The 19350-nt window shown below is 39.4% G+C and overlaps 1 protein-coding gene across 3 annotated transcripts in view; it reads right to left on the bottom strand.

Moving 5' to 3' along the window:
* The window catches only part of ZNF608 (zinc finger protein 608), an 81109-nt gene that overhangs the window by 3478 nt on the left and 58281 nt on the right, over positions 1–19350 (bottom strand). For all 3 annotated transcript variants that reach the window (XM_066569419.1, XM_066569421.1, XM_066569420.1), the window contains 4 exons: positions 5871–5958; positions 2946–5397; positions 765–1182; positions 49–221 (listed from right to left, as the gene is read on the bottom strand). In XM_066569419.1, coding sequence (XP_066425516.1) covers positions 49–221; positions 765–1182; positions 2946–5397; positions 5871–5958 — 3131 coding nt within the window. The remainder of the gene's footprint in view (positions 1–48; positions 222–764; positions 1183–2945; positions 5398–5870; positions 5959–19350) is intronic.

Below are 19350 nucleotides of genomic sequence, written 5' to 3'. Positions count from 1 at the left end.
TCCCTTCCTGTATGGGACACTCTCCAGTAAGAACAGACAAAGCCTTACAACAGGTGACTTGCTGCGATACTGGTTGGCATGCTGCTGGAGCAAATCCAGTGCTTTGGACTCAGTGGTTGATTTTGCATTGATGCTCGGGCTGGTATTGACCTTTTCTGCCTCTTCTCTCCCTGACATCTTCCCATAAACTGGATAATGAAATCCTGGAGAGAGATAGGCCCCTGCGGGTAAACAATAAATACCACATCAAGTTACTGTTTTTACATTTTGATTATATCAAGGTAGGAGGAGACAATATCAGAACTGACAATTACGTCAAAAGTAGATCACATGACTACCAAACGGCACGACTGCTCTTCAATTTCATCACCTAATTTGCCCTGATGAATGGAGGTTATAAAGAGGGTTGAGCTGATAACCATTTCAGACATTTATGGGTCCTATTTAAGTAAAAGGAATAGTAACTATAATGGTTCTGACAGTAAGTGCTTAGAATATTTTTATAGGCAATAAACTATCTGTCAGTCTAACAGCAACAGCAGACTGTCAAGTGTTGAGAAACTTGAGAGTTCATAAAAGGAACATCTTGTATTAAACCAGTTTCATCTACAGAACATTCCCCAGTGGAAGCACAAGCAACACAACGTCATCCATGAAGCTTCTAATTTAGCCTAGCTACTAACAGAAATATTAAAATGCAGGCTTTACTGAACCTGAGGATGCAAATCTTAACTAGCACACAAGGCAGGTTTTGGAATACATACCAGGATAGCTGTGCATTAGGACAGGAGAGACTGCACGATAGGCTGGATGGTTGGGATCGTACATCTGCGGATACGGGTAAGCATGCAAGTACTGGATGTATGACTGATGCTGACTCATTGGTGAGGAAACTGCTACTCTAGCACCCCGAGAGTCCTTCCAATTTACAGGAGTCTTTTGATCATCGTTTTTTATCTTGCTCTCATCCACTGATTGAGAATCAGAACGCTTGACCTCTTTGGGCTCCTCTTTAATGCTTGCTAATGAGACAGGAAGGTTAGGCAGGGAACTTTCCTTGTTAGGTGTTTTTCTAGGGCTGTCTTCTTTTAACTTTTTCTCACGATCAAGTTCTTCTGATTTTTGCTGATCAAGGTATTTGGGCTGATAGACATAATGATGCCATGTTCGTGAATCTGGGTCCTAATAAAGAGGAGAAAAAAATTGTCCTGAACTTAGATGTAGAACTAAGTTTGTTATTGATATTCCCCACATTTCAGTTAATGTATTTTTAATACCATATCCCCATTACATAGAGGAGAGGTTTGTTTGCCACAGAGTGCCTTGAGCTCAAAGTCAAACCAATATTCCCATGAAGGAGCAAGAGTCTATTATCAAAATTTAATTCAATTGCTTCATCTTATATCCTTCTTCATGCCTTTAACTAGTTTAATCATGAAATACATGTGCAATGTAATGAAGTTCTGAGACTATGTTATTCATAAAACATTTTAATTAAAGCCCACAGAGAGACTTTTCCCACTAGAGAGCAAAAAGTATCTGTGAAGCACAAAATTAGACCTGGCTAATGATATGCCAGAATACTTAGAATACCTGGAACAATGCACATGAAAAGCTGATCTAGCTGGCAAGATTTTAATGCTACCTCTGGTATTACAAACATCCAGGAATCAGTGGAAGTCAAACATTAAAGCAGACTTTTTCAGCTGACAATCTTATTTTAAGTTTGTAAAATTACAGGTACGCAAGTATTTATTGGATCAGGATCACATGGTTTAAAGAACATTTACTGGGCACCGTAAATACTTCCAAAAATAATGTATTACACAGACCAGTTTATAAACATGTTACAGAACTGGAGAGGGGAGATCTTCACAACACTACATCAAATTGCTACGGAGAAGTAACAGGAAGACTTCTTCTTCTGGTACAGGATATGCAAGAGCTAATTGTCAACATTTTCTCCAAATGACATACATTTATGGCACGTGCCACAGAAATATAAGCACGCAACTAAACGCTTGGACAGTGTGGTTCAAATACTCACTTGAATCAGTAGAAATCTTCTCCTACTTAGGACTGTACCATCCCACTTCCTTTAGAGCTCTCTACTCCCACTCCCCTGATCCCACTGTACATTGAAAGACAGCCTGTAAGGGTGAAGTCTGGGATGTACCATACGCCAGAACATGAAAGTATCAAGCATTGAGGCTCTAGTTCAGAGCACGGAGACAGTTGCATTGCCTCAAATGAAGGCAATGTGACATCTACGAGGGTCAGCATGAAGCCACTGGATAAAATTCTGGTCCCACTGAAGTCAATGGCAAAACTATCACCGACTTCAATGGAGAGAGGATTTCATCCATTGTGTAGGTCTGTAGGGGCTTGAGGTTGGTTGAGGAAAGAAGGGGAACTTAACTGCTTCAGAAAGGTCACCTTGGGTTAAGATAAAGAGCTGTGCTTTAAGCCAACTCTTCAAAGAACCAGCTCACCCATCTTTAGTAAATGCCAACTGTTATTTAACAAAAAAAAGAAACACTTCAAACCATGTTTCAAATCTACTTTAAGTCCTCTCACAATGAAAGCTGCTTATTTTGCTTGAAATTTCTCACTTCTGAACTAAGCAAACTGCTTACCATTTACATCTAAAAGAGAAATCTAATTCTACTTTATTCATGCATATAATTTAAAATAGTCTGTTCAGGTCGTAAGCCTGTGCTCTGTCACCACCTTACTAGACGTTTTAATTTTTTTTTTTTTTTGTAATTTTCAAACAGCTCAACTGGAAGGTTTATTGGTCTGTTCACAGACTACAATACAATCCAGCATGAAAAAATGATGGTGGAGCTTGTTTGGCTGCAGAGGTAGAAGAATGTAGCAGAAAGTAAATACCACGACTTAAAAGATAAACCAAAACACTCTTGTTCCATTTCCTGTGATCTCACCTGTTTAAATCTTGTGGTTGGATCTACTCCTGTTTGCTTCATTGAGTCCATAACAGATTTCATCTCCACAGCCTCCTTTATAAGCTGGTGGTTTTCCATTTGTTTGGCTTTGAAAGTGTCAGACTGAAGCTGCTGCTGGTGATTGGAAAGGATCTGTGATTTGCTTGTCTCCTCACCTTTGTTAGGAACTGATGACCCTATTTTAGTGTTATTTTTGCTGGACTCTGGAGTTGAAGGGGCCTTTGAAATAGTGGCAGATGGAATATTCTTCTGCTTGTTGTCATCCTTCCCAATCTCTTTCAAGGGGGGGTCATTCTTCCTTTCACAGTCCCTCCCACTTTGTGCCATTTTCTGTTCTGCTAGTCTCTGGTCCTCATAGTATTTTTCATACTGCTGCCTGTAAGCAGGGTTGGAGGCCATTAAGGACTTTTGGTCCATATAGAGCCCATAGGCATACTGTCCATAATAAAGTGACTGAGCAAGTGCAGGGTGTCTTTGAGTTATTACTGACTGATGTTGCGGCTGCAAATTAGAGGAAGTGCTTTCGCTTTTCTTGGCATCTGACGATTCTGCCTTCTCTTTCTTTTCAGCCTCTTCCTCAGCCTCTTTTTTAATCTTCAGCCCCTGTGGGGTACTGCTGTTCCCGGCTGCTGGGGCACTGACCTGTCCAGAGTGCAAGTAACTTGGGGAATAGTAAGGATCGTAGCCATGGTAATAGGGAGAATGAGACTCTTTCGCTTGAGCTGATTGTGCTGTGGTCGAAGAATGTCCTTTTACAACACCATCTTTATTAGAAATAATATCCGATGGAGAGCTGGCCTTTGACCTCATGCCCTCTGACCTGCTGTCAGAGCCACCATCATCAGCTGCATCAGAAATATCTGAGTAAGCAGGGCTGTTGGTTTTAGCAGCCGTGCTGTCTGCGCCATTCTGTGTCAACACGTGCAGTGGAGCCATGGCAGATTGTCCATTCACCAAAGTGCTGCATTCCATCCTGGAGGCACTCCCTATGGAAGGGCTGGGCGCATTGTCTGTGAATGTGTAAACTTTATCAGCTTCAGCCTTAATACTTGCCATCCTGCTCTCTTGAGATTCTGACAGTCCATTAGCTAGCACTTCATTCTTGTTGAGATGGTCCTTTAAAAAATGTCCAGATAAGTCTTTTCCAGACCCTTTTGAGTCCTCCAGCTTCCCCAGCTTAGAATCCATCTTAGGGCTGCCCGTCTCTTTGCTTTCTTTGTCCTTCAGCTTTCGCTTCTCCTTTTTCTTTTTGTCTTTGAGTGATGTGAGAGCTGGGTTTACAGTGCTTGGCTCTCCCATAATTGTGGGCTTTGGTTGAATGGGTTTCAGTGGAGGGCTCTTTGGTGTAGCCTGAACAATAGTAGTTGTTAGAGAGGGCAGTCCTGGTATTGTCCCTGTAGTGGTGGTTGTAAAGGCTGTAGTAGGTATAGCTATTAACTGGGGAGGAGTTGGTGCTGGTGCTGGGGCAATGGGCCTGGCCGTTTTCAGCTTGGAAAGGTTTTTATCCACTTTGCAATTGTTTGATTTCTTGCCTTTATCACCTAAACTCTTCTTGTCAATTAATCCTTCAGCCTCCAATTTCGGCATTTCGGTTTGCAAATTGCCATCTGCTACTGAGCAATTATCCATTGTGGCTGCCATGTTAGAAATTACTGGAAGGCTGTTCAATTCACTGTTCAGACCCTTCTTTTTGCCAGAATTCTTGCCAGTTTTGGAACTGATAACTGAACCAGGGCCATTGCTGGTCAGTTCCCTCTTTCCCTTGGGGGTCCCTGGGGTAGCAATGGAGGAAGGAGATGTCGGTGCTTTTAGTGGATCAAAGCCTGGCAAGTTTGTGCTTTGCTCACTGCATTCAAGTGCCACATTACTTAGTGCTTCCTCACAGTCTGAAATTTTGTCTTCACTGTCAGGCTCAAACTCCAGTTTGTTTTCTGGGTCTAAGTGTGCATGAGCCTGATGGTAACGTAATCCATTAATGTGCTTGTACTTCTTGTTGCAGTTGGGGTGAGGACAGTCAATCAGCACTGGGGAAGAGCAGCCTTGGTCCAAAAAAGTAGTCTCAGGTTTCCCCTGTGGGGTGGTGGGAGTGCTTCTAGAGTTAGTACGAATGCGTTTTCCAGACTTATTGTCCTCTGAACTGGAGTTCAAATCCAGCTCCATAGGAGGCTTAGTTTTCCTCTTGTTTGTGGACGAGGGGCTGGCTTTGACTTCATCCATGGCACAGTTTGGGGGTGTTCTGCGCCCACTTGAGTTAAGGCTGCCCCTCCTCCCCTTCCCATTGGCACCACCTCGATTTTTATTCTGAAGTCCTCGGGACTCAGCGAAACTCGCATCGTTCCCAGGTACAGCCGCAGCTGCAGCGGACCTTGCCCGCTTTCCCCTGCCCCGTCCTCCACGCATTTCCAGGTCACTTGTTGGCGATTCACAAAACCTGTACAAACAATAGATTCCATCAGCAGGAGCCATGAACTGAAAAAATAACAACCACTACCATGTCCTGTAAGAGAACCTTCACACATGTTAAAGGAAAGATGTCCTTCTGACAAGTGAGAATGTTACAGTGTCAAAGGCAAAGTCATTAAAAAACGACAAAAATGGTAAGGACATATCCACCTGGTGAGAACAATGGAGCAAAACATTTTCCTAACTTAAAGAAATGCATTTTGAAATTAACTGCTCTCTGACTGAATCCCATGTATTTCCTCTTCCCTCTCAAAAATACAAAAGTAAAATAAAGAAGAGCTTCCACCCCACGTTTCACTCTGGAAGACAGAACTAGTCAATTCACTTATGCATGTTTTCAATTATAACCAGTTGTGCTTTATTAATCTCTGTATGGTCTCTTGCCTGAGACTGGGGGTTAAAACACAGCAAAGAAAAAATAGTCTCAGAATGTTTGCCTACCTCGGAGGGGCCCAGTCATGCTTTGTGCAGTCCAACAGTGTTCCCACGTAAGTCTTGTTCCTCCATGTAACATTTACCACCAGGACACCTGTCAGTGAGCAAAAAATAAAGTATTATCACACATAAGAACAATAACTGAGATAGGCTTTTTGTTTTGCACTTTTTTTTTTCTTTTTCCTGTCCTTTCCTCACAAAGTAAGACATTAATTCTCATTTGCTTTCAAACACTCTGGTCTATATTCTTCCTCTTTTCTGGTTTCAGTGACCTCAAGTTAAAACCCACAGGAAAGACTGCAAATGACAAAGAACAAGAATTAGTGCACCCATGTGTCTGTGTGCAAGACAGCTTGCCTGTGTGACGGTGTGTGTGTAATCAAGATACAGCTGACAGAAGGAAATGGGTTTTGCCATGTCCTGCTGTAAAACAGCAACACTCACCTCTTAATTTTGCTATTATTGCACATAATTGCTTTCACTTGGCAGCCAGCCAGCATAAACTAAGCACCAGTTACAGTGTTTAAATCAGAAGGTGACTGAGAAGAATAATCTGCTTTGCTTTGAACAATATGATAATGATGCTTCTATTTACTTGAAATTACTCATATCCAAACACACAAACATATACACCTATGCACTGCAAGTTTTGTTCAGCAGATATAGATCAAAAAATGTATTATTTGCCTTGCTTTTGCTTCTGTGGAAAGTGAGAGCTAGATATGAAACTTCAACCATACCACAGTTAAGGTAGGAGTAATTGCAATATATATTTATATAGGAAAAGGGATCCTTCAAAAAACCTACTGTAATTTAATTGATTTTCCACTTATGACTTTTATTAAATGCAAATTTGCCTGCCTAAAGCAGAATTCTAATTTTGTTTTATTTGAATTATCCCTGTAAAATTTTTGAATGATAAGGTTATTGTAAGTAACAAGAAAATAAATGTAGGGGATGTCATTCAAATGTTTTCAGGTTGCCCTCAAACGCTTCTTCACATAATTTATCATCATGTTTATGGACTAGCCAGCATAATGACCCCTTTAATTCATTAACTGCCACAGATAAACAGAAGATAGTATTATTGAGCCAGACATCTCTTCTCATTAGAACACACAGTGAAATAAGAAATACATTTTATCTAACAAAGAAAGGCACAGTACAAAATGTTCCCAATTTATGAGAGGCGTGAAGACACCAACTCGCAGCTGACAGCCTTGTTTTTCCTCTGCACTTCCCTTATTCTATCTGCAGCGTCTCTGTAATAGAAATGATTATGGCATTGTGCCAGAATGTTTCCAGCCCATCTTTTTGCTTTGTCTTACCAGTGCAATTTCTAATTTTGCAATAAAACCATCCCTCTCTGCTGCACTGAGGCGAAGTTAACACACAAGCAGCAGCATATTTCCTCAGGGGTCTTTTAGCAGCAGGGAAGTATTTTAAATGTTGTTAGCAGAGGTACCAAGGAAGAAGGGATTTCCTTGAAAATTCTCTGAAACAGATTTGAAATTTATCCCCCATATGGTTTTTCACTGCAATTAGGCAACTAGAATTTTGCACACTGGAATGAACTGGTCTGAAGCATGAAAGACAAACTGCACTTCCAGCCAGTGTCTGTCAGGTCCTAGAGGGACCATGGTGAAGATGTTTAGGAGAGACTTGATGTGGCACTTAGTCCCATGGTCTACTTGACAGGGCAGTGTTGGGTCATAGGTTGGACTCGATGATCTCAGACATCCTTCCAAGCCTAACTGATTCTGTGATTCTGTTATCAGGGTTAAAAGGCCACGCTGTATTTTTATGACCTATGCAAACTAAGCAGCCTGCAAAGACACCAAGGCTGCTTTATGTTGCCTCTTGCATAGGCATGGAGGCAGCCAGGAAGTGCTGGGGTCCAGAGAGGAGGAGGAGGAGGAAGCGGAGAACAACCCAGTACATCCAAGAGGAAATATCTGTTGGTAGAAATGGGGTTTCTTACAATGAGCAGCTCTATGTTCCCACTTCCATTCACAACCTAGAGAAAAGAGATTGAATAGGTGTTTCTCTGGCAGCCTTGATGCCTTTCTTCCACTATAACAGCTTGTCATCTGTGACTCTGTAAGGGTCCAAGTGAGAATCTTGAGTATTTTCCCCTGGTAAACTGTATTATGGCAGGCAGCCCATCTATCTGCAAGCAGCACAGTTGATCCCTCAACCCCACCTACCAGCATTTGTCCAGTCTCCTAAAAGTACCAAGCAAAGAGAGCTCTCTGACATCCCATGGAATATTACTGAAGAACTAACTTTGTCATTTATTCTTCCCCAGCTAGTTCATTTTTATCCTTTTTTTAAAAAGTAATTGTTACTTTGTGGGGATTTTTTGAGTTTGGATTTTTTTTTTAGGGGGTGGTTGGTTTGTTTTGTTTTGGGTTTTTTTTGGGGGATGTCTTAATAAAGGTTTATTCTCACCTATCTTCCTTGATATTTGTAATCTTGCCTATCTCTATGTGCACTTTATTAATTTATTTATGTACCAGACCTAGGGATAGTTTGTTGCCTATTGACAGAACAGAAGGCAAGGTAGAAGGCATAGAATAGTGAAAATAATAAAAGCCCCTGAAATCAATACATATTTCAATAATTCTACGAAGACATTTAAATGACCTTCCCATGTAAGAAAGTCAGTATTTCAAAAGCAAACACAAGTAAGCTCCTCCCTTAAATCTGCTACATATAGCATCTCATTAAATTTGTTAGGCTTAGCAAAGGTCCCGTGCAAGTAGGAGAGAATATTAATTTCCATGTTGTGTTAGCTGTGGAAAGGAATACATTTCCTTTCCTTAATGACAGCACATTGCTCAGCCACACAAAAGACTCCACAGAACTGGCAGGGAAGGTAACTCGTTTACTCTTCTAAGATTATCACAGAAATGGGTGAGGAGAATATAAGTAACATGGGAGGTAGGGATCTATGGAAATGTGCAACTGGGAGAGGCTTATTAGGCCAAAGCACCAGAACATGAAAATGGAGATGACTGAGCTGGTAATCCACACAATGTACTCAATGCAGTGCTGAAGAGAAGGGATTATTCTTCTAAATCAGGTTGTGCTGTTTGTCATGGCACAGCGTTCAAGCTCAAAGCAAGAACCTCTGCTGAGCCTGCTCTGTCCCAGGGGCTAGAGCGGTGCCTGGCTCACTCCCAGTATCACCTCTGAGTACACTGGCCATGCACTCAGGGATGCAGTAGCCCTTCTCTGGGTCATTCCAGCTCCTCTCTGTGCACCTGTGTGCTCATGTAACCCCTTTATCTTGTGAATGAACACACCACACACAGGACCAAACCTCTTGGGGGCTGTGCCAAATCATAAGAAGTTCCTGTAATGAGACTTCCTATTACATCAGACTACATATAATGTAGCAATAACCTATTTAACATTGACTGAACAAGAGAGGAAATGCAAAGACAGTCTGAGGAACCCACAGGTTTCATACTATCTGAAACAAGAGATGCATTTTCACCTTATAAAAAGCCCAAGAGGCTAAACTTTTTAAAATACCCCTTACTGAAGAATAGGAAAAAAAAAATCAGGTGCTTGTAATGAAATGTACCTGAGGACATTTGGACTCTCTAAGATTCTAATTCAGGAGGAAACTTAGGCAAATATCTAGTTCTGTTCCTGTGAGGTTGGATCAAAAACCAGTGAATATATACTACACACAAATGCTTCTTTGAGAAACTAGGGGTGTCATCTTAAAGAGTTTGACCAATTACTAGAGCATAGTTCACAAGAATTAAATGTAGCAAAGAAAAACTTATCTCCCCAAAATACGGATATAAATTTCTTGGTTTAATTTGGTTGATCATTCCATTTGCAAACTATGTAACTATTCACAGTTACAGTATATCTGAAATTAACAATACTTTCTGCAGCCTTCCGTGTCATATGTCCTACATTAAAGCAAAAAAAGAATATGAGAATTAAATGTTTTAAAGTTACCACCCATGCTACTCTTTATCATTAAAGAGTAAACACAGTAAGTACAGAATGTTTTATGTGTGGGAATTACAAAATGGTGTTATAATGTAAGAAAATGGGGTAAGATTACCCAGAAGTTTTAGAGTTCACCTACTGTAGTTTTTCTGCCAAAATCCATTATTAGGCAAGGCAGGATCATATACAAAAGCATTAATGTATGACAATGGCACACCCAGGATGTCATCTGGTGCCCACCACCGTCAATAGAAGCTCCTCCTTTAAGATCAAATGTTGTCAGCCTTTTAGGAACAAGACAAGATTCTGTATTTTGCTGTTTTCCTTCACAGTATGTGTACCATTATGAGCTCTTTTTCTTTACTCATCATAATCATAACCACAACATTAATGGCAAAAATTTTCAGGCAGGAAAAACTAATGCATGCCTATAGGAATACAAAGCCATTTTATATAAGCACTTCTGATAGATAACGTACAAAACAACTGTGACAATTTCTACTTGAATTTTCTTATGGAATGAAAAGTCACACGTCACTAAAGTAGTATGTAAGAATGTAATTTCAGAAATCTACAGCAAAAACCTCACTTTTTATGAGTTCTATGGATATGATGTATCTTTTCTTCCCTTATCCCTTCTGCCTGCTTTTCAGTGACTGCCTAACAAAGGCCAGAACCAAAACTTGCTATTTACTATTAACTATATCTTGTAGAATGAAATATGTCATCACAAGTTGGAAATGAAGTAAATAACCCTGTTGCTAAGAAATGCAGATGTGCTATTTTGACATAAAAACATCAGAATCAAAGGCATTTTCAGTACCAAGTAAGGGTATTGTTCATATGGATTACTCTGGCACTGCACGTTTAGCAGACACATCTACACTCTTGCAGACATTCCTTCATTTAAAGACAAAAAAACCCCTGAAGTACCTAGTCTAAAAAAAAATACTAATTTCTTTGTCTTCTTGACTCAGTTTTCTGCAATGATCATAAGCCAAGAATGTTTATGTTTGTATCCAAAACTTTGAAAATGAGCTCATGTGATGACGAATCAAATTATCACATCACTACCTTAAATGCAGGCCCCAGCTTTTAAAAATACTGGCTTTAGAAAACATGTTCAAATTCCAATACAAGTAGGCACTACTCAATTAATCAGATTGGAAAGCCTGACTTAATTTTTACAGCATAGGCTACTTTTGTGTTCAGATCCCAGCAAATGCTACAAAATCCTGGTTTAGTGCAAACTGATTATTTCACCAGGAAACTCAGCAAACCAGTTATCTGAGAGGGTAAGCCTTCATTTTTGCAAAAGGAGCTGCTCCCTCTGCTCTTAGTACACAATCTGGCCGAAAGCATCTGTAAAATTCTGGAGAAACCAGATCTGCACAAAGTCTTTCTGAACACTTCTTTGTTGAAGAATATTTATATGATCTTTCAAAACTAGGAATGATTTGTCTACTTTTCAGTCATCAGAAGTCATGTATATTTAAAAAGTCAATATATTTTAAGAGTCACATAAGTCACTTACCCTTAAACATAAGTGGAAGCCTCTGTTGTCAAAATTCCAAAATTAAGTTCTGCCTACTACCTTTACTATCCTGAGTATCATTTTAAAACAATTTTTCCTGATGCCAGAGGAAGATCTCTAAAGTAGACTACACTTTCCACAATTATTTTAGTAAGATTACTTCTTTAAAAGGTTAATATGATAAATTCTTGTAGCAAAAATCTCTGTGGCATAGTAGTTCTTCAAGGTTGAGATGCAATCCTGGTATAGCGAAGCATCACATCATTACTTGATTACTGTTACAAGTATTACTTGTAACACTACAGCATAATCAATTCCTTGTATCTTCATGATTAGTGAATCCACAAATATGTTTGCAAGTCAAATTTGATTTACTTCTTGTCCCTGCCATGTCAAGTACAAATAATACATACATGCCTGGGATAGCCAAACCATGGCATATCTGTCATCAGTGAGTACACCACCCCCACCGATTAAACTTGTTTTATTCTAAATCTGGCATTGCAATTTTTTTGGTCCCACCCAGAACTATTTGACATCACTCCATAACAATAGCTAAAATATATGAAATGCAAAAAGCTGCAAGATGAAAATCTATATTCTTAGTATTATCTCAAGATTTTTTGTTGCCACTGGCTTAGTAAAAGCAGTACAACTCATTTGCCTCACAACCATCATATCCGTCACATCATCATCAATCCCACATCCAAATATACACCTGCAATTCAACCGGGCATAAAAAACACAGAGCAATTTTTATATTAGACTTTCAATGCAAATGGCTTATTCCTCCCTGATTGCTTCCATCCAGAAAGTAATCTAAAATGATCAGTAAACGATCTCTGTATGAAGCCATGTCTTATAGACTGAATGCTGATCTGGGAGTTGTACAGTTTATATACTACTTTAATCACACTGTCTGTCTAGCATGGCACAAGAACTTAACTATATCTACAACAGGTGCACATGTAACTGGCATCAACATCAGCCAGCTTGAGGATGTAATGATTGTCAGGTGGCCTGGAAATGCAAGACTGATGGGTTTGCTTCTTTTTGTTTTGGTTTGCTGGTGGGATTTTTGGGCCTTTTTTTTTTTTTTTTTTTTCCCCAAGAGCCCTATTGCAGCACAGAATGTTTGAAAAGTCACTTAAACCACATCCTGTAATCAGACCATCTGGAGCACAGATCTGCAATTAGTCATCCTGGGCACTGGACTTTATCTGAACAAATACTGTACAGCAATGAAGACGAGAAGATTGGATAGCATCAAGGAAAGGAAGCATAATGAAATGCTGCTGGTGTAGTCATAAACCACTGAGGCGTTTAGCAGTGGCGTTAATTCTGCATTCTGTACTTTATGACAGCATAGCAAGTTTAAAGGTTAGAGGGCTGAGAGGCTAAACTCTGCTATTTTAGTTAATGTTGCCTTGCTGGTGGCTAAAGCTGGACTACAAACTACAGTATCTTCTGCAACAGCCTAACAGAGTAAGATCACATCTGTGTGATTTCCAGTAAGTTCTGAGTAATGACAACCTACATTTCATGGACACTTTATTTGAATGTCATCCCCTTTCTTTTCATTATGAAGTCATTGGTAAAATAAAGGTAATATTGAAACTAGGAACTACCACCTTTGTTTAAAAATAGCTGTTTTATAGAACCTGTTTCCTGGACTGGCATTACATACTCCCATTTGCATTCAAAAAAGAAGCAGCAATTATACAGTAAGGAGTAGCTCTTGGAAACATGGAGCTGGGCCATCAAGCAGACAACTTTTTAATCCCACCTAATAATTACTGTAATAGATTTTCCTAATCTAGAAGTTTATCCCAGTGCATATAAAAGAATATACACTCCAATAACTGAAGAAATCCTGTTTCCCCATGAGCCCATGTGCTTAATACACAAAAGAACACAAGCTACTTCCATCACTGTCATGTCTCCCACATCCTTTGTTCTGAAGCCTCATGGGCTGTATTGATTTGGGAAAATCATTGAACTTCTTGGAAAACTAGACTCTAGCTTATTCACCACCATCTATTTCTTTCTCATGAAGACAGCTGGTCAATATTCAGTTGAACGGGCAGCTAAAAGAAGCTCTGGTTTCATTTCTTTTTCCTGCCTCCCTAGCAACATTACCCTTTTCTGGCTTTAGTATAAAAAAAACCCATCATGTTAGGAAGACATGTAGCTGAGGTTAGCTGAAATGACAGTTTCTCTGGACAAAGCCATAACTGAAATGCTGGGGGCAGGTTAGTTCTGGAAGATAGGACAGCATCTAATCTAAGAGCTCATGTCCCTTACTAGTGATAATGATAACTGTTACATTTTTTTTCAGTGCATATATTTCTTCTAAAGCTGGTCTGTCTAACAAATAACCAGTGACCAAGATCTAAATACAAATCGAAAGCCAAAAAAAATATGAATGGTCCTAATCAAATATAAGGCTAAATTTCACACTCATTAAAAGACCAATAAAAATCTCAAGGAAAACTGGGTAGTACCCCAGAAATTACATCAGGTTGGATCCCAAATGGCTTGTTGATTTATCGATGACTAAATAGTTCTACTAAAATATGAGCTACTTAGAGTGGTGATTTTGAAAACTATGAAGCCACAGCAATCGGCATAATTTTCTCCGGCCAGATTTTTATCAAAGTGATTAGAATTTGGCAGGATTAGGAAAACTTTTGGATAAAATGCTGTTAAACCTCTTGAATGTCAGACCTCATGACTGCAGTGTTTACAAGAAAATGTGCACTTAATGTTATTATAAACTAACCATAGGCTTCTGACCTCTGGAGTACAACTAAAGAGCTAGTTTTTGTGCAGCCCTTACCTTTTCTTTGGCCAGAGTAACTGAACAACTTCACTGTTTCACTGCAGCTTGAGAATAAAACTGCAGTCTTTATTTCAGCTGATACTAAAAATGCAATTTGAAAATAATTTAACATCTGTGTGTTCTGAAGAAAACTGCATCTGTTTCAGAAATAAAGTATTCCATTTCTAGCAGATTTTTTTTTCTTTTTTACTTCAGTAATCATAACTGTGATTCACATAGCCTGACATTGAAAAGTGTCACAGTCTCAATTTTAGAAGAAGGAAATGCTGTTCTGTAATCCCCTGAGCTTCCCACTCACTTCTCAAGGAGTGTTATTTCAGCTCCTATGTTGCTGGCCTGTTGAACACATGGACACTCTTCTGATTTCTTGTGGAGCAAAAGAAAAAGAAGCCCCACAATCCACTGCCTTTGCTCATACTCCAGGACCATATGTCACTTGAGATAAGCAACAGAATACAGGGCTTTTCAACTAATCTGTCACACTTGCTTCCTGCACTTTATATTAATTACAGGAACTCTTCAGCTACTTACTTCTCTCCCAAACTCTTTCTCCCTTAAGAGCAAGTAAATAGCAAAGCAAAACAAGTCTGGAGCATGGTGGAAAGAGCTATTGTTTCAGTACAAGAAGTAGGGCCAAAAAAAGGGAAAACCAAAACAATTTTTTCTCACCCAGACAAGCATTCAGGAGTTCCTTTTAAGAATTATCTGCCTCATTTCCATTCTTCTTCTCAGACACCAGACCACAGAAATACTGTTTTCATCAGCAGACTGTTGAGAAACAGCTGCAGAAATGGGGAAGCTGGTATAAATTTATGTGTGTATGCATGTGTATGTATATCTATTAAAAAAAAAATTCTGACAAAACCCCCAAAACCTCCTAAGGAGCTCAGACCTTTTTTTTTCTTCCTAAGGCAAGTATTAGGGCATCTCAGTAGATGTTTGTCTCCCAGCTCTGAACTCTGCTACTGTAGGAACTTGATGAGTAAATCCCAAGCAAGCAACAGATGCCAAAATGCACCTATAAACCTTCAGGTGTCTTTGGTGATTTGTTTCCCAGCACTGTAAGTCATGATAAAGAGCTGCCAGGTCCAAACACTGGTAAAATTATTTATCAAACAGTAGAGTAGCTAATGAAACATAAAGAAATGGAAGACAGAAGAGAGACAATTTATGGAAAAGAATCAGCATGAATAAAGAAACAATTCCAATCCCAAACCATGAAAATTCTTCCAAATATGTAGACTGCAGATATCAGAATTGCAGTCGAGCCAGACAGACAATTCTGCTCAACCTCAAAGAGCTGCTGCTGATCCATGTACCTCAGTGGGACTGAGAAGCAGAGCCCCTTATAAATTATTATGCTTTATTTAAAGTCAAAGCATTTATTTGCTTTTGTGCCAGCTTTGGATCCTTTTCATCTCTAGCTTCCAGGCCCAAGAGAGACCACACTCCTGTAGCTCTGCTGGCAGCCAGCTGTGGGCCTCAGTAAATCATAAAGCCTCCTAACAAGCCATTCTTTACAAAGGCCAACTGCAGTTAGTAGACATGATAACTTCTCTATTATTCCACTCACTAGAATTTAAAACAGCAATTTAAAGCAGTAGCTGAAAACATTTAAATCTACTGAACTGCATTTTACATCTTTCTCTCTTTCTCTCTCTCTTTGTATTAAGCTTCACTGATTTCATTAGGACTTCATGTCTTCAGCCTGGGAAAAGGGTAAGTAAACACCTACAACAGACACATCCAAGACAAAGGGGAGGGAAATAAAAACATCTGGGATTTCGTCTGCAGAACTCCCTCAGGTTTTCTTGCAACAGCTAATGGGAGACAAATAACTCTTCTTTCATTTAGTTTGTGGGACTCACAGGGACACATCCCTTGTATTGGGAGATATAAACTCTGTTAAGATCTTAATACAGTAATATGCCACAAAGAAACCTCATGGCAAAATACAAAAAGATGAAAGTGCTGCATAGGCAAGCAGTAGGTCTACACAGGAGTTCCATGAAAACTGCAAGTGTGAATGATGAATTCTTTTTCTTCTAACTCTTTCCCACTGATGCACCAAAATGGAATCAGTTTGGCATGGCGAGGCCCAGCACTCCCATTTTTCCTCTGTATAAAAAAGAGCAAATAAAGAACCTTAAAAATCTGGGGCTCTTCTTCCTACATAAGAAGAACGTTTAGGATTTGCTATGGCTTAGGATTTGGTGTCAGCTAATTTTAGGGTCTTTTGTTACTATAGCTAACAGATTATAAACCAAACTATGCTTGAAACTTCACCTTCTAGGTTTGAAAACACGAAACTACGTAATTTTTTGCACTTCTTATACCACAAACTAGTTATTTTCTTTGAAAAATAGTAGGCAGTGCTATCCTTGCCATTACAAAATCCTTGCAACTTTGTGGTGGAAAAGATGCCCCCAGCAGTCAGGAGTGTTTCAGTTGCACACTTAAGATACCAGTTCAGTTTTGTAAACAAGCCTAATGAACTGTGACTAATAGTGTTCTCCTTGAGCAGAAGTAAGGTAAAAGGGCTTTTGTTAGCATCTACTGAAGTGAAGTAGTAATTTTGCTGGGACAGAACAAAAGTGAACTACTTGTCAGCTAACCAATTTCAGTGGTGTCAAAATTCTGCAGAGAAGTTCACCATGATTTTCTTTCCTATGTTTTAAATTATCTTCCAAATGGGCATACTAGTAAAGCATCTAGTTAACCAGCTGGCTTTCTCCAGATGCTTGACAATACTGATGCAATGCAAAGGCAAGCTACCAGCAAAATGAGTACCCACTAGGGATGAGTATACTTTCTGTGAGACTTTCATTCTCTTGTCAGCAACTGGTTCAACAATTTTCCTGTAAGTATCCTTTGTGCGTGCTGTCCCAGTTTCTCCAGTTATTAATAGCAGCCTGGATAGTTTACTCAGGCCTGCTGTGATGTATGTCTCTACTACAGCTTCTCTTGGTTTTTTCATGCACTGGAGCTGATCAACCTTTGACCCTCATAGGTTTAGAAACAAAACCATTTAGACACAGAAAACAGCCCAGTGTTGCACAAAATGTACGCAAAGACTTAGGACGCTAGGAAAACTAATATAATCAGCTAAAAATCTCTGTTTCTTTTGGCATAGTAACATCCCATAAAGGATTATCATAGGAATGCTCTCCCTCATTGAACGTACAACCAGCACAATGACAGAAACACATATTTCTACATTGGGAGATTTTTTTCCCATGTCACTAAGGGGAGGGGGGAAAGATTGGACTTTCAGACATAACTAAATTATTTCTTTGGTCAGACAAACAGTTTCAAGATAAAGCTTGCTTTACTTCAGAATCTATACACAAATTTCTGTATAAATTATTGACTGTACTTTGGCCTCATCTGAAATGCTGGACCCTGAGGCTGATAAGCTCTGACCCCAGGTGACATATCCAGCCCTCTCACAAGAGGCAGGAACATTATTGCTTTGCACTGAGGACTGCAGCCCAAGAGCCAATCAATCAAGCTCCCTGACAGCTTTCACAGCCTCCTCACGTTAGGCCTAAGTCAAACTCCAGGGCTCCTATTGTTCACATTATTCTTTTCTTCCTCTGCTCTGATGAAGTTAGAGCAAGTCCAAGGCTTCAATGAGAAAGAAAGGCTATTATGAGCAGCTCAGATTTTATTGACTCTGAGATGTACAACAATGGCCCCAAAGCCTTTTTCTTGAAAGCAATATATTACTAATTGCTAATAATCATAGGCAACAAAGATCAGTTCTTAGACTTATGTGAAAGAAAGGTGTAACACTGAAAGACACAGAATTGTCATCTTTACTTAATAAGAAAGATTTTGGAAGGTAATTTTATGCACACCAAGAAGAATAACCTTTCAGCCACATAGAACTGTCATACATATGTTGTCATGTACCATAATATAGCTTATGTATTAGAAAACCAGTGACCATAACAGATTTGATTAAAAATACCCCTAGTGGAGTTGTGCCATGCTAACTGTGGACAAATGGATATTTTCTTCTTTAGTCCCCCCATAGTATTTCAAGATCAATATCACATTGTGCTCAAAATGGAAAAACACTTTCAGAACTAATCATGATGTCATTTTTCCTAGTGTTGTTCCGAGGTCTGAAGACCATTTAAGCAGGACTCCTACATGTGTGATGTGGAAGTACACTGACTTGTCTTTGAAAACATTTCCCTTCATTTTAAACAACTCTGTATGATTTCAGCTGCGTGCATAAATCTTAATACCACCAACAGGTGCTGTCGCCACATACACAAAAACCTTTTTCCTGTAATAATTTCAACAATAGTGTAACATGATTAGATTTTGCAGTTGGCAAAGTCTTCCTTCTCTTTTTGGGCTGTTTGTGGGGGGTTTTTTGTTGTGTTGTTTATTGGTTGGCTTTTTGGTTGTTGTTTTTTTTTTTTTGGGGGGGGGGTGGTGTGGTGGTAGGATTTTTTAATTAACTTAGCTGTAGCCTTAGAATATTCTGCCATTGTAACTTCAGCTTTTAGGAAAGGATCATCTTGTATTAAATTACAGACAAGAAACTGGAAGCCATAAGTGAAGAATTATTTACTTTCTTAAATCTGAACACCAGTACTAAGGCAGTGAGATGTATTTTCAATTAAACTGTTTCATCCACATATTTTTAGTGCTCTGACTTCACAAGTGCACTGAACTGGTATAAGAGCCAGAGCTTTCTGGGAAGGTGCTGGCTGAAAGAACAACAGTTTCCTTCTGCTAAATCCTCTGACACAGCAGCTTGCCTTTTCAGCTGTCATTCAGTCCAATGTGGCTTTTCATACAAAACCAGAGGAGATCAAGTGCAGACTAAAAGCTTGTTTCAAATGAAGGATTCCACTCCTTCCCTGGCTTTCAGCTGAAAGCATATTTATGCCCTGAAGAATGAGAAGAACTCATAATTCACAGTCCATCAAATAGCTTGTTTTTTCAGATTGTGGTGAAAATGAAGTTTCACAGTTATTTTGGTGGACATCTGAATAAACAGAGCAGTAAGCACTGGTGGTGCTGGAATACCACAATAAAAAGTAAAAATATAGCGGGCCTTTCAATTTATTTATGTAGACACTGTGGATCAAACAGTCATAGTATTAGTAACTCAA

The sequence above is a fragment of the Molothrus aeneus genome, chromosome Z (genome assembly GCF_037042795.1).
Source record: "Molothrus aeneus isolate 106 chromosome Z, BPBGC_Maene_1.0, whole genome shotgun sequence".
In the NCBI taxonomy this organism is placed as follows: Eukaryota; Metazoa; Chordata; class Aves; order Passeriformes; family Icteridae; genus Molothrus; species Molothrus aeneus.
This window is presented reverse-complemented; position numbering and strand designations above follow the sequence as displayed.